This window comes from Furipterus horrens, unplaced genomic scaffold (genome assembly GCF_987537825.1).
Source record: "Furipterus horrens unplaced genomic scaffold, mFurHor1.1.pri manual_scaffold_19, whole genome shotgun sequence".
In the NCBI taxonomy this organism is placed as follows: Eukaryota; Metazoa; Chordata; class Mammalia; order Chiroptera; family Furipteridae; genus Furipterus; species Furipterus horrens.
The window spans coordinates 1,601,799-1,617,692 of record NW_028327189.1 but is presented as its reverse complement, the minus strand read 5'-3'; the positions used below and the strand labels follow the sequence as shown (position 1 = coordinate 1,617,692).

The following is a 15,894-nucleotide window of genomic DNA, read 5'->3' as shown; positions in this document are numbered from 1 at the left end:
TTTTAGTGAAATCACTATCCTAAATGTTATTTTAGTTATGGGATATTTATATTATATTATCATTCTCTGTTGATGCAGGCAAACTTCCAGTATTAAAATTTTAAAAAGCACTGGGAAATCAGTTTGGTCAGCAGTTAAGGGAAAGCACAGATGTGTAAATTTAGTATAGAATCATGTATGCCTTAATTCTTCTCTCTGTACCATAACCATAACCAGTCTGCTTGGAAAGTAAGAAAATAAATATATACATATATATTTTCCATATGGAAGAAAATATTTTTAATGTGAATTCTCTTACTAAGTTTTTTGTCAAAACTTCAGTACTATTTTATCATTTCAGGTCAATAGATATACTTCATTTGGGAAACAGTATTGATTAGTTAACATCGCTCATTATACTTCCCCATACCACCAAAAGAAGAGACTATAGCAGTTATGGAAATCACTTACTTAATCATTTCAAAAAGCTTGGGATCAGAGACTTTGATATTCCGAGCCATATTCCAAGAAAGATGAACCATAGGTACTACTGACTTCACATTTTGCAATTTGTTCCATTCATACCGTTCCACTGCCAATTTATACTGGCAGGCTAGGAGGAAAAAAAAATGTTATAAAGTAACCCAAAGTAATGAAAGACATCACCTCTCAGGTGATAACTTTAACACCAACTCTGAAAACCTCAGGACACAAAAAGATAGTTTTATAGTAATTATAATTTTGAAAGAACTTAAAACGTAAAGAACACTTACTAGTGTTCAGCACTGTGTAGGGCTTTTATACCTAATCTCATTTTACTGCTTCAAACAAACTTATTGAATTTACAATTCTCATTTTGAAGGTTAAAAAAAAAAAAGCAGTAAGTGAGGATCTTAAAATTTTTAAAACATTTGCCTAAAGTCACAAGATTTAACAAAGGTAGAACCAAGAATATATTAGTCAGGTTTTTCTGAATGAAAAGGTAGATTCTTTACATTATGTGTATTAGGCAGATTGACATACTGTGGCTGTACATATGATATATCAGACGAAATAAAAATTCTGAACAATAGTTGTGCTTCATTTTTGCCCAGAAAAGGCTTCCTTTATGAAAACACACAACATTGGTATCAAAAGTCTATCCTCTGTATCTATAAAGCAGACATTTTTTACTAGCCCAAATATCTGTGGTTGGATATCCATGTATTTGTTTTTTGCTTATTTAAAATAAACTTCACCCAATGCTTTGTTTAGTGATTTTAGAGAGGGAAGGAGAGAGGGAGGAGGAGGGAGAAACATTGATGTAAGAAAAAAACATTGATTGGCTGCTTCCCATATGCACCCAGACCGGAGATCCAATCTGTAAACTTTTGGTGTACAGGAGGATGCTCCAATCAACTGAGCCACCAAGCGAGGGCTGGATATCCATTTCTTAACTTAATTTATTCTCTATACTAAGAAAGTTTTCCCAGGGACACAATCTTCCAATTTTTAGTGACTTTAATATAGGAAAAAAAATCTACATTACAAAAATTCTTTAAAATGTAAGATCTGTTCATGTACTACTTGAAATACCTGTAAGTGGACCAACATTCCAAGCAATATTGTTGCACCAGCCAACAGCCTGAACCCAATGCACAGTGCCTGCGTTTATCCAGACCAAATCACCAGGTCTTTGAATAAACCGATATACAGGAACATTTGCTTCATAAAGCTCTTCAAGGTTGGGCCACCAAGAACTCATTAGGAAATTCAAATTATTTCTGAAAAATAAATGTAATAAAAAGTTTTTCAAAGTTTCATCAATATATGAAAATAATCCCCACCCAAAATTAAAAGATACTCTCAGTGTGTACATCATTAAAACAACATTCCAGTAAGAACTGTATTTCACAAAAGTGAGGCCTTTAAAACAAAATTAAAAGCAAGTGAGACTAGGTATATATATATATTTTGATGTCACAGACCAAGTTTGACTTTCAAATGAAAGCAAACTTTAAATAAAAGTAAACTTTAAAGACGGGTAGCTGCACTACTTTATAATCAACCATTGAGCATTGTGATTTTCCTTGAATCGCGATTTTTCTCAAGATTACCCTCTTTGTCTTTAAAGGGACGGCATTAAGTACAGTTTAAATTTATCCTGTACATTTGCATAAACACGGCAAGATCAGCAAATGATCACATATGATTTTTAAATCTGCTTTGCTGGAACTTACACAAGGAACCTTTAGGGTGATTTTCAGTCTACCCTTCAGGGCACAAAAGCTGAGCCATATACCTGCCATTCAGCCTTGCCTGTAAACACCTGTCTTTTCAAGTCCCTTGGGTTTTCCATTGTGCCTTAAGGCTCCTTCTAGCCATCTTTCAGGAAAACAACCTTTGTTCCTTCCCTGGAAAGATCGCCATGAACCACACTAACAATCAAAGTACCAGGCCTTTTTTCTCATTGGCTTTTATTACCTTCAAAAGTCTATCCCAATTCCTCAGGGTTTTTTGGTAACAACCAGAGCCCAAGCATGCCTCCTTTAGGCATTACATTCCAGTTAAAGTCTTGGTAAACAAAACCTCTATTAACAACTTGGCCTCATTAGTTTTATGCAAAGAACCTAATGGATTACTTCTTCAGAATACCAAATTCTGGAGGGATCATGTAGAGAGAAAAATATATTGCGTGAAGGAAAATCTTTCTCCTTCTACTACTAACTAAAATTGCATTTCCATACTTTATATTTTCTTTTGTTCACTTTCCTACATGTGAGGGTTTTTTGGAGGGTGGGAGTTTGCTGGCTTATTAATTTTTTATGCTTTCATTGTTATTTCCCCACTAAAAATTTTTGTTTGCTTGTTTTTCTGTTAGTTTCCCACATTTTCCCCCAGTGCTTCCCTGTACCCTGTCCCCCTCTTCTCCCACAGTCAGTCCCCACCGAGTTGCCCATGTCCATGGGTCATTTATACATGTTCTTTGACTAGACCCTTCTCGCCCTCCCCCTTTGTCACTTTAGTCTATTTCTTGTAAACATGTCTCTGGTTCAATTTTTCTCCTTTGTTTTGTTGTTCATTAGTCTCCTGTATTAGGTAATATCATATAGTATTTGTCTTTCATTGCCTGGCTTATTTCACTAAGCATAATTTTCTCTAGTTCCATCCATGTTGTTGCAAATGGTAGAAGTTCCTTCTTTCTTTCTGCTACATAGAACTCCATTGTGTAAATGTACCACAGTTTTTTGATCCACTCATCTACAGATGGGCACTTAGGTTGTTTCCAGCACTTGGCTATTGTAAATAGCGCTGCTATGAACAGAGGTGCATGGGTTCTTTTGAATTGGGATTTCAAGATTCTTCGGATATAATCGTAGCAATATGCTGGTTCAAAAGGCAGTTCTATTTTTAGTTCTGAGGAAATTCCATACTGGTTTCCATAGTGGCTACACCAGTCTGAATTCCCACCAGCAGTGCACTAGGGTTCCCTTTTCTCTGCATCTTCTCAAGCTCTTGTTTGACTTGATGATGACCATTCTGACTGGTGTGAGGTGGTATCTCATCGTTTCTTTTGTTTTTTTTTCTTTTCATCTCTGTGTGGTTGCCTCTCACTCGTGCCCCCAACTGGGGACCTGATGTGCAACCTAGTCATGTGCCCTGACTGACAATCGAACCAGCAACACTTGGCTCGCAGGCCGACGCTCAATCCACTGAGCCACAGCAGCCAGGGCGTCATTGTGGTTTTTATTTGCATCTCTCTGATGGCTAGTGATGTTGAGCATACTTTCATATGTCTATGGGTCCTCTGTATGTCTTCTTTGGAGAAGTGTTTGTTCAGGTCCTTTGCCCATTTTGTAATTGCGTTGTCTGTCTTGTTCTTCTTTTTTTTCAAAGTGTATTTTATTATGTTGTTACAATAGTCCCATTCCCCCCCCCCTTTGCTTCCCTCTACCAAGTCTGCCCCTTCTCGCCAGAAACCCCACCTCCCCCCTTAATTCATGTCCATGGGTCATGCCTATCAGTTCTTTGACATCATCCTTTCCTACGTTATTCTTAAATCCCCCCCTATCTTGTACCAACCAATTATGCTTCTTAATCCCTGCACCATTTCCCCATTCCTACCCTTTCCACGCCCCCCTCCAGCTGATAAGTCTCCAAGTGATCCCCATAACTATGATTCTGTTCCTATTCTGGTTTGCTTAGTTGGATTATGCTTTTATTTTTTAGATTCAGTTGTTGATAGTTGTGAGTTTGTGGTCATTTTTTTTTTTTAGATTTTATTTTTTAGTGTTCATAGTTTTAATCTTATTTTTCTTAAGTAAGTCCCATTGGCCTTTCATATAATAATTTGGTGATGATGAGCTTCTTTATCTTGTCTGGTAAACACTTAATCTGCCCTTCCATTCTAAATGATAGCTTTGCTGGATAAAGTAATCTTGGTTGTAAGTCTTTGCTTTTCCTCACCTTGAATACTTCTTGCCAGTCCCTTCTTGCCTGCAAAGTTTCTTTTGAGAAATCAGCTGATAGTCTTACAGACACCCCTTTGCAGGTAATTCTCTGCTTTTCTCTTGCTGCTTTAAAGACTCTGTTTATCTTGAACCTTTGGCATTTTAATTATGATGTGTCTTCGTGTGGCCCTCTTCGGGTCTAAATTGTTTGGGACTCTCTGTGATTTCTGGTCTTGTATGTCTACTTCCTTCACCAAAGTTTCAGGAGTTTTCCTTAATTATTTCCTCATATAAAATTTTAATTTCTTGGTCTTCCACTTCTCCTTCTGGCACCCCTATGGTTCAGATGTTAGCACGTTTAAAGTTTTCCCAGAGGTTCCTAAGCCTCTCCTCATTTTTTCCAATTCTTGTTTGCTCATTCTGTACTGGTTGATTGTTTTTTTCTTCCTTATGTTCTAAATCATTGATTTCAACCCTGGTATCCTTCCCTTCACCAATGGTTTTGTGTTAATTATCCTTCATTTCACTTAGCATAGCCTTCACTTCTTCCCTTACATGTTTGCCATACTTAAGCATATCTCTCAAGTCTGTGAGCATCATTATAACCAATGTTTTGAACTCTGTGTCCGATAGGTTGGCTATCTCCTCGTCTGTTAGGTTGGCTATCTCCTTGTCACTTAGTTCTTCCCCTGGAAATTTGATCTGTTCTCCCTTTTGAGCCATGCTTTTCTGTTTCCTCATCTTGACAGATTCCTGTAGTGTGTTTGCCTCTATCTTAGGTAGAATTGTCACTCCTGTTACACTGTTAAGGGGCAGACCCTTAGGGATTCATCAGTACAGGGCGACCTGTTTCAGCACATTGTGGCACTGTGTGTGGGAATGGGGTCGAGAGGGAACTATGCTGCTTGCTCAGAACTCACCCCTTTTCCAGGCACTTCTCCCACTTTTGTATGAGACCAGTGCCTCTCTCGCTGTTGCTTTGGTTGCTGTTCCCAGAGTAGGTGAGTCTGAGGATATTCTAGGATGGTGGAGGGGTGGGCTTTAAACAAGCAGACTGTGCCTAGAGACTGGAAGTTTCTTACTCCACATTTATCCCCACTGGTTTGCACATTCAAAAGCAATGAGGCTTTATTTTCCTCAGCGCTGGGACCATGAGATGCATGGTCTAGTCTGGTGCTGGGAGTGATCCCCAGGTGTCCCCCCGCCACCACAACGCATCCTCTCAGCCCTAGCTCCGCCCCTCCTACCCGTCTTGATAACTATATCTTTTTTATATCTTTGTTAGTTGGACTTCCATGCCGCTCAGTTTTCTGAAACTTCTTGTTGTCTCTAGTTTTGAGGTAGTTGTATTCCCCCTTAGTTGTGGAGGGAGACGCAGCATGTCTGTCTAGGCCTCCATCTTTGGGTTGTCTGTTTTCTTGGTGTTCAGTCATATAAATTTTTATATATTTTGGAGATCAATCCCTTGTTTGAGGTGTCATTGGCAAATATGTTTTCCCATATGATTGGTTCTCTTTTCATCTTGCTGATGTTTTCTTTTGCTGAGCAGAAACTCTAGTTTGATGTAGTCCCACTTGTTTATTCTTTCATTTCCCTTGCCTTAGGAGATGTATCAGTGAAAATATTGCTACATGGGATATCTGAAATTTTCCTGCCTATGTTTTCCTCTGGAACTTTTACATGTCACATCTTACATTTAAGTCTTTGATCCATCTTGAGTTTATTCTGGTGTGTGGCATAAGTTGGCGGCCTAGTTTCATCTTTTTGCAAGTCCCTGTGCAGTTCTCTCAGCACCACTTGTTGAAGAGGCTCTTTTCACTCCATTTTATGCTCCTTCCCCCTTTGTCAAATATTAGTTGACCACAGAGATCTGGGTTTATTTCTGGGTTCTCTACTCTGTTTCATTGATCTATATGCCTTTTCTTATACCAGTAACAGAATGTTTTGATTACCATAGCCTTGTAGTATAGTTTGGCATCAGGTATTGTGATTCTTACTACCGTATTCTTCTTCCTCAAGATTTCTGTGTCTATTCAGAGTCTTTTTTGGTTCCATATAAATTTTTGAAGTATTTGTTATAGGTCTGTGAAATATGTTCTTAGTATTTTAATAGGGATTGCATTGAATCATTAAATTGCTTTGGGAAGTATGGACATTTTAATGATGTTGATTCTTCCCATCCATAAACATGGTATATGCTTCCATTTATTTGTATCTTCCTTAATTTTTTTCTTCAGAGTTATGTAGTTTTCTGAGTACAGGTCTTTTATCTCCTTGGTTAAGTTTATTCTTAGGTAACTTATTTTTATTTGTGCTATAGTAAATGGGATTTTTTTTTCCAGTTTCTCTCTTCGATGTTTTATTGTTGGTGTACAGAAATGCCTTCGATTTCTGAATATTGACTTTGTACCCTATTTGTACAATTCATTTATTAGGTCAAGTAGTTTTTTCGTGGATTCTATAGGGTTTTCTATGTACACTATCATGTCATCTGCAAATAATGAGTTTTACTTCCTGTTTTCAAATTTGGATGCCTTTGTTTCTATTTCTTGTCTGATTGCTGTGGCTAGAACCTCCAACACTATGTTGAATAGGAGTGGAGAGAATGGACATCCTTCTCTTGTTACTGATCTTAGAGGGAATGCTTTCAGTTTTTGTCCATTCAGTATAATGCTGGCTTTGGATTTCTCATATATGGCCTTTATTATGTTGATGTATGCTTCTTCTATTCCTATTTTGCTGAGTGTTTTTATCATAAATAGGTGTTGTACTTCATCAAATGCTTTTTCAGCATCTACTGATATGATCATGTGGTTTTTGTGTTTCATTTTGTTTATGCAATGTATTAAATATATTGATTAGTGAATATTAACCCATTCTTGCATCCATGGGACAAATCCTACTTGATCATGGTGTATGATCTTTCTACTATGTTGCTGAATCCAGTCTGCCAATATTTTGTTGAGGATATTAGCATCTATGTTCATCAGTGATATTGGCCTGTAGTTTTCTTTCTTTGTTGTGTCTTGACCTGGTTTGGGGATAATACTGGCTTCATAGAAAGAGTTTGGGATTTTTCCCTCTTCTTGGATTTTTTGGAATAGTTTGAGGAGGGTAGGAGTTAGTTCTTCCCTAAATGTTTTCTAAATTCACCTGTGAATCCATCCGGTCCAGGACTTTTGTGTACAGGGAGATTTTTGATTACTGTTTCAATTTCACTAATTGTTATTGGTCTGTTCAGGCTTTCTGCTTCTTCTTGATTCAGTTTTGGGAGATTATGTTTTTAAAAATTTGTCCATTTCTTCTAGGTTGTCAAATTTCTTGTGATACAGTTTTTCATAATAATTTCTTACAATCCTTTGTATTTCTGTGGTCTCACTTGTAATTTCTCCTCTTTTGTTCCTGATTTTATTAATTTGGGTCCTTTTTTTTCCTTCTTGATGAGTCTCGTAAAGGCTTGTCAATTTTGTTTATCTTTTTAAATGTTCAGATCTGGTTTTACTAATCTTTTGAAGTGATTGTTTAGTCTCTATGTCATTTAATTGTGCTCTGATCTTGATGATTTCCTTCCTTCTAATCGCTCTGAGCTTTGTATGTTGTTGTTCCACTAGTTCCTGTAGCTGTAGGGTTAGATTTTTTATTTGAGTCTTCTATATTTTCTACATAGACCTTTATTGCTATTAACTTTCCTCTCAGGACTTCTTTCGCTGTATCCCATAGGTTTTGGCTTGTTGAGTGTTCATTATCATTTGTTTCCAGAAACTTTTTGGTTTCTTTCTTGATGTCATTGTTAACCCATTCATTATTTAAAAGCATGTGATTTATTCTCCATGAGTTTGAATGTTTTTGAGTTTTTTCCTTGAGGTTGATTTCCAGTCAAGCCACAGTGATGCGAGAAGATGACTGATATAATTTCTATTTTCTTGAATTTGTTGAGGCTTGTTTTGTGTCCTATCATGTGGTCTACCTTTGAAAATGTCCCACGTGCACTTGAAAAGAATGTCTATTTTGCTTCTTTGGAATGAAAAGTTAAATATATATCAATTAAGTCCATTTGATCTAGAGTGTTGGTCAATGTCTCAGTATCCTTCATGTTTCTTTGCTCGAACATCTGTCCATTATATACAATGGACTGTTAAAGTCCCCTACTATGAATGTGTTGTGGTCTATATCCTTCCTGAAGTCTTTCAAAAGTTTCCTTACATATTTTGGTGCACCTATATTGGGTGCATATGTTTTTACAAGGGTTATATATATCATCTTTATAAATTTTTCCATTAAGAATTATGAAGTGTCCTCCTTTGTCTCTTTTAATGGCCTTTGCTGTGAATCTGTTTTGTCTGATATAAGTATTGCTACTTCAGCTTTTTTTCCATGTTCGTTTGCTTGAAATCGTTTTTCCATCCCTTCACTTTCAGTCTGTGTATATATTTTGTTCTGAGATGGATCTCTTGTGAGACACCATATATGTGGGTCATGCTTTCTAATCTATTCAGCTACCCTACGTCTTTTGATTGATATATTTAATCCACTTACATTTAAGGTTATTTTTGATAGGTACTTATTCAGTGTCATTTCCCCCCTTTATACTTGTGTTCCTCTCTGTCTCTCTCTGTTTCTTCATCTTCTTAAAGCAGAAGTTTTAGTATCTCTTGTAAAGCTGGTTTGGTGGACATGTATTCTTTTAGCCTTCTTTCATCTGTGAAACTCCTTAGATTACGTTCCATTTTGAATGAGAGAATGAGAACCTTGCTGGGTGGAGTAGTCTTGGTTGTAGGTTTTAGTTTTTCACTGCTTGGAATGTTTTTTGCCATTCCCTTCTGGCTTGCAGTGTTTATGTTGAGAAATATAATGGTAGCCTCATTGGAGCTCACTTTTATGTTATTAGCTGTTTCTCTCTTGCTGGTTTTAGAATTCTCTGTCTTTGAGTTTTCTCAGTTTAATTATGATGTGTCTTGGAGAGTGCCTGTTTGGGTTCATCTTCATTGGGACCCTCTCTGCTTCCTGGACTTGGGTGACTTTTTCTCTCAGCAAATTAAAGAAGTTTTCTGTCACTAGTTTTTCAAGTAGGTTTTCTATTTTTTGTTCCTCTTCGTTTCCTTCTGGTATTCCTATGAAACGAATATTATTATGTTCCATGTTGTCCTGTAGATCTCTTAAAACCTTTTCATTCTTCTTCAGTCTTTTTTCATTTTGTTGCACTCTCTAGGAATTTTTTTCTACGTTGTCCTCCAGTTCTCTGATCTGATCTTCTGCTTTATCTAGCCTGCTTTTAATACTTTCTACTGTGTTCTTCAATTCAGAAATTGTATTCTTCATTTTCTTCTTGCTCTCATTGATAGCTTCTGTGTCCTTTTTCATGCTGGTGTAATTCTCTGTAAGTTCCTTGTAGTTTCCCTGGAGTCCATTGTAGTTTCCCTGGAATTCTTTGTAATTTTCTTTGAGCTCGCTGATCTCATTGAACTTCCCTATAATCCATGTTTTGAATTCCATATCTGATAGTTTACTTTTTTATATTTCATTTAGCACCCTTCCTGGAGATTCCTCCTTTCCTTTAGATGGGGAGTTGTTTCTGTGTCTCCCCATTTTAGTGACTCTTCTTTGTTTTTGCTGCTTCTTAGATTAATCTGCACTTCCTGGATCTTCCCCTGCTGGCGTCAGATTGTGTATCATTCGGGCCTAGGCAGCCTGTTGGAGTCTACCAGAGGTCTACTGCTTTTGTCTGTCTCCTTTAGTTCTTAATATATCTAGGTAAATTTTTTAAAGATCTGTACAATATGCTTAAACTTGTTTTTCAAAAATCTAAAATTAAAAGTTTTATATTATAGTTATATAGACTGATTTTTCATTTGTGTTTCATGAGAAATATTTTGATATAGCCCTTCTCCCTGAAGAACCTCTTAATAACCAATATCTCTGAGGAGAAAATCGAGAGTGAAGGCAACAACACGCCATTTAACCTCTTAATCAGAATCACTATGGCAGATGTAGGAACAAAAAATTTCCCTGATTCAGTAATGGATCAAGGCTTTTCCTTCCTGCTCTTTTCTCCCAGGAATTTTGAGGTCCCTGATATAAAATGAATTAGTACCATCAGCATGATGAACACAAAGAGAACGAATTATTAAGGTTTAATTTTAAATTTAATTTATTTACTACTCTCCATGAAAATATTAATTAATTAAGAATTTTTTCTATGAAGAATCTAAAAACATACTTTAGGTATTTCAAATCATTTAATTTTTTCAAGAGGAAGAAATTCACATGATACAACTGTTGTTTTTCTGATATTTAATATATGTTTTTTATTTTATTTGTTTTCTCAAAATATAATATAGGGTGCCTTGGAGTTGTCTATATGGAAACTTCTTCTCTTCCTTTCCTGACCTAAAATGGAAAGTTTTCTTATAAGTCTAGCAAATGCTAATATATCAAGGGATTTTTTTAAAGTGTGGTATTAATAAGCTTTCAAATATTTCCAGTTAAAATACAGGCAAAGAGAGGGAAATAGGGAGGGAGTGAGGGAGAGAAGGGGAAGAATAGAGGGAAATTGCAAACACAATACAATTCTTAGCCATATGCTACCTCCACACTACCAATATAAAACTGGAGAAAACTTCCTAGATTAAAAAGAAAAAGGAAGAAAAGCCAACAAAGAGAAATAAATCAGGCTTTTTTTTCACACTAAAGTTTGAAGCAATGATTGATTTTAAGATAAATGGTTTGTAGAGTCATAAAATTAAAATAGAAATTATTAACACTGGAAGCAATATCTTTATGGAAAATAAAACTACCCTGAAGAACTGAGAGGATAAAAGCCATTTCTACAATTTTAGATGAATCATTCTAACCTGATATTTTTATTACTTTGAAATTCAAACATTTTAGATACCACCTGTCTTTTTCAACTATTTGTGACCTAGTCCACCTGTCTATTAGAAAGCAAGAAAAGTTAAATCTTGAAAACAATCATTCACACCCACAATAATAAGAATCAGTATACTGAACATGTAACAATTATTACAATTTACCTCTTTCTAACTTTAAGAAATAAATGCTTTCTTAGCACAAGGAAGACGTCCCAAATGACAATTCTCTTTTCTTTGCTTATTTAAGCTTCTGGTTAGCTGATACATAAAGTTGAGATAAAATTACATTGTTTTCTTAATAAATTTTTAAAAATTTTACATTAACCTAAGGAAAATTTATACATAATACAAAATTTATCAAGTAATCAAATCTTGTCAGTACGTGAGTAAAATTTGGAGTATTTTTTTTAACCACAATGATGTACTTTTTAGTAAACATATTGATAAAGGCCCATAATCTCATGTGCATTGTTATAAAAATGTCATCCAATTTTTATGATGTTATAAGTAGATAATGTAAAATTTATATTACGTATGTAATAAGTATATAATGAATAACTTACATGGTTACACCAGTATCATTACCAACTATGAAAATAACAGGTGATTCACTTGGTATTGGACAAGCGATAATTTTATGCTGACTTATGAATATACATAGCTTGATTCATTAACAAGGTAAAAGGATACTTAATTTTAGAATTCTTACCACTTCCAAATTGAATTATAATAATAAATTTCTCTTTAAAGCACACTTGCCAAGTGAATGTGGATTTAAGCATCAATTTTTAAAATGAACATAAGAAATAATTCACTACCCCATATTCTGAACTCATGGCTGTTACCGCATGGACTGGTTTCATGGCCTTTCATTTACTATTCCACATAACAAATAAAAAACTTGAAATAAAATCATTTAAAATAAAATTTCTACTAAACAGTAATTGGAAATTCAGCATCAAACTTTTCCCCTTTAAAAGTTTAGAAACCCACTTTTCACAGAAGTCATTCAGAACACCCCAATAATCTTCAGGAACGACAAACCATTCACAATCACCTGGGCCAATATTTATGTTAACAGAACAGAAGTTGTTATTTTCTTGGTGACCTGAAAATTAACGGGGAAAAATGTCATTATTATACTGTAAATTCAAGAGGACAAATGTGTGTTTAAATAACTGGGTTGTTTCAAATGCTTACAGATACATGGTTAGTAAATGCTTACAGATATATGAATAGCACACGGAAACCAATTAATATTAGCTATTGTCATTGGTATTACTACTTCTTCCCCTAAACACCACTAATTTTTGCAAAGAGTGTCAGAAAACTAATAAAGAGGTACTATTTTCAAGATGTAACTGGTTGCTTAACAACCTATACCTCTTACATTCTATAACATCCCAAACTGATATCAGTGCACACTTTAAATGCTTATAATTCTTCCACCATAGGTAAATCAATGGTATTACCCTGGCATGAAGCTTTAAAATTAGAGATGTGGGACACCATGACAGACTGATTTAAAAAAAAATTATCAGAATAGGACCTGAGAACAATTAGCATTTTACAGCATACATTTAAAAATCATGTCAGAATGTAGAGTCCTATAGCAAGTACCATTTGTATTTATGTAAGAACAGATACAAAACTTTTATGAAAGAAATGGGAACTCAGAAATCTTTCTTTGAATTACATTGATTGAAATATACCACATTATACTGTTGAAGAACTAATGCTACACAGAAAAATAAACTCCAGGAATGCAGATCCAACTTACAAAGCAGTATAAAGACACAGAGCTCATCCCCTCTCTCACTCTAAACACACACCTATATTAGGAACAATTCCTTCTGAGAGTCAACTGAGTGACAACCAAACAGCTTCTGCACAACACAGGGGGAAGACCTTTTAGAGAAGCCTGGAGAATCTTGTGAGTTCTGCTTAATCTGATGGATCCCACTGAGATTAAAGGAGCAGATGGGTGGCATTGTTTGCATTTACCCAAATTAGAATGGTTCCTTGTTTACAGTCAGATCTAGTGGATCCAACAGAGATCTGAAATACACACACATCAAGCCACTGCTGAATGCATACAGGGCAATCCTGCCTGTTAGAGAATGCAGAGTGTACCCCAATGGTGGTGGGCCAAAAACAGATGAGACTCAAGTAGCAGTCAAATCAATAGGAATGGCTGCACACAGGGAAGCTCTCCCTGGAATAATAGTAAACCTGCAGGGCACCCTGTATGTCCACTCTCACCGGGCTGCCCTTTACAGCACAAACTCTGTTCCTGAAGAAGATAATAAAATCGAGAGGGACCACCTCAAGAACACACCAGAAGGCCCTGCCTCAATCAAGAGAGACCAGCATGGTACTGTGGGGCCACCTACAGAGCTTTACTACCCAAACCAGCTAAGCACAATGAAGCAAGCTCTTACCATGCTGTGCTGCCTACACATGCTCCTCTTGGTCAGGTGGCACCCCAGTATTGCAGGTGCCTGTTCCAACTCCATCCAAACTAAAAGCATCCTCCATACAGTCTACACAGTACTACAGATTGTAATGTTTTCAACATTGGGACAGATAGCTATGTGATCTAACTCACAGTAACAAACACAGAAAGTCTAACAAAAGGAGACAAAATATTCCATAATGAAGGAAAAACAACAAAAAAGCCAGAAATAAATTCTTATGAAATAAATATCAGTAATTTATCTGATAAATGATGAAAAAAATGGTCATAAGGATGCTCAAAAATTTAAAAGTAAATAGAGAAACTCAGAGAACTTCAACAAAGAGTTAGAAAATATAATAAACATTCAGAGATTAAGAATGCAGTTACTGAAATGAAAAACATACTAGAAATAATATACAGCAGATTAGATAATATAGATAGATTAGCAACCTAGAACACAAGTGAAAATTACCCAATCAAAGGTCAAGCAAAATGAAAAAACAACTCCTGGATATGGACAACAATCAGTATGGTGATCGCTGGGAAGAGAGGGTTATAAGTGGACTAAATGATAATGGAAAAAAAACCCCAGAAACCTCCAATCAAAAGACAGGATAGTTACAGGGTGTAAATTATAGCACAGGAAATATAGTGAATAATATTATAATGACTATGTACTGGATCACTTTGGTACTAGAAGTTTCAGGGAGATCACTTTGTAAAGTATGCTGTACACCTCAAACTAATACAGAATACTAAAAATAACCTGTAATTAGAAGTAAATATAAGATAAATAAAAAATTTTAAAAACATAAGGTAGCAGACCCATCTATATCCTGCCTACATGAAACACATTTTACCTGAAAAGACATATACAGACTGAACTGAAGGAGTCAAAAGAGATAGCCTATGAAAACAAGCAAAAAGAAAGATGAAGTAGCAATATTTATATCAGACAAATAGATATTAAAACAGAGAAGGTAAAAAACACAAAGAAGGACATTACACAATTTTTAAGGGGTCAATCCAGAACAGAATATAACAATTATAAATATCTATGACCCTAAAAAGGGAGCACCTACATATATAAAATAAATATTAGTGAACATAAAAGGCAGATATTAACAATAGTAACAAAACTAGGGACTTGACTACCCTATTCTAGCATTGTTGGGAGGCCATTCAGACAGCAAGTGAATATGGAAACAGTGGCTTTAATTGTCATGTTATACCACATCAAATTAATAAAACATTTCATTCCCCAAACTGCAGAGCAATTTTTCCAAGTGCACATAAAACATTCCTCGATTTTTCAAACAGTAGACCTGAAAACAAGTCTTTATACACTCAAGAAGACTGAATTTATATCAAGCATTTTTTTTCTCACCATAGTGGTATAAGAATAAAACTGGAAATAACGCAAACATGTAGACATTAAACAATGTTACTAAGCACCCAGAGTACCAAAGAAGAAATTGAAAGGAAATAAAAAACACCTAGAAACAAATAAAAATAAAAGCACAACTCCCCAAGATTTAGATAATGAAGCAAAAGCAGGTCTAAGGTGGAAATTCATATCTATACAAACCTATCCCAAGAAACAAAGAAAATCCCAAATAAAGAACTTAACCTTCCACCTAAAGGAATTAGAAAATCAATAAACAAAACCCAAATGAGTAGTATAAAGGAAATAATAATTACCAAAGTGGAAACAGAGACTAAGACAAAAATAGTGTAAAAGATTACTGAAACTACTATTAACCAGATTTATCATGACAAAAAGCTCAAATAAATAAAATCAGAAATGAAATAGAAGAGTTTACAACAGACACCATGAAATACAAAGAATCATTTATGAATAATATGAACAATTGTATGACAACAAAGTAAACAACCTGGAATAAATAAATAAATATCAGCAAACATACAACCTCCAATTGTGAAAAAGAGAACAAAGAAACTAGTGACTACTGACAGCTGTAGTATAGGGGAAGGGCATGACACACACACACACACACACACACACAAATGAAACAGAATAGTCCAGAAATAAACCCTTGCTTAAATGATCAATTAAGGCAAAGGCAAAAATACACAATGGAATAAAGACAATCTCAGTCTCTTTAATGGTGCAGTTAGGAAAACTGGACAGATACAT

At 35.4% G+C, this 15,894-nt stretch overlaps 1 protein-coding gene across 3 annotated transcripts in view; it reads right to left on the bottom strand.

Moving 5' to 3' along the window:
- The window catches only part of LOC149990272 (lysine-specific demethylase 6A-like), a 355,815-nt gene that overhangs the window by 44,568 nt on the left and 295,353 nt on the right, over positions 1-15,894 (bottom strand). For all 3 annotated transcript variants that reach the window (XM_090265492.1, XM_090265491.1, XM_090265493.1), the window contains 3 exons: positions 12,272-12,386; positions 1,555-1,742; positions 451-592 (listed from right to left, as the gene is read on the bottom strand). In XM_090265492.1, coding sequence (XP_090121618.1) covers positions 451-592; positions 1,555-1,742; positions 12,272-12,386 — 445 coding nt within the window. The remainder of the gene's footprint in view (positions 1-450; positions 593-1,554; positions 1,743-12,271; positions 12,387-15,894) is intronic.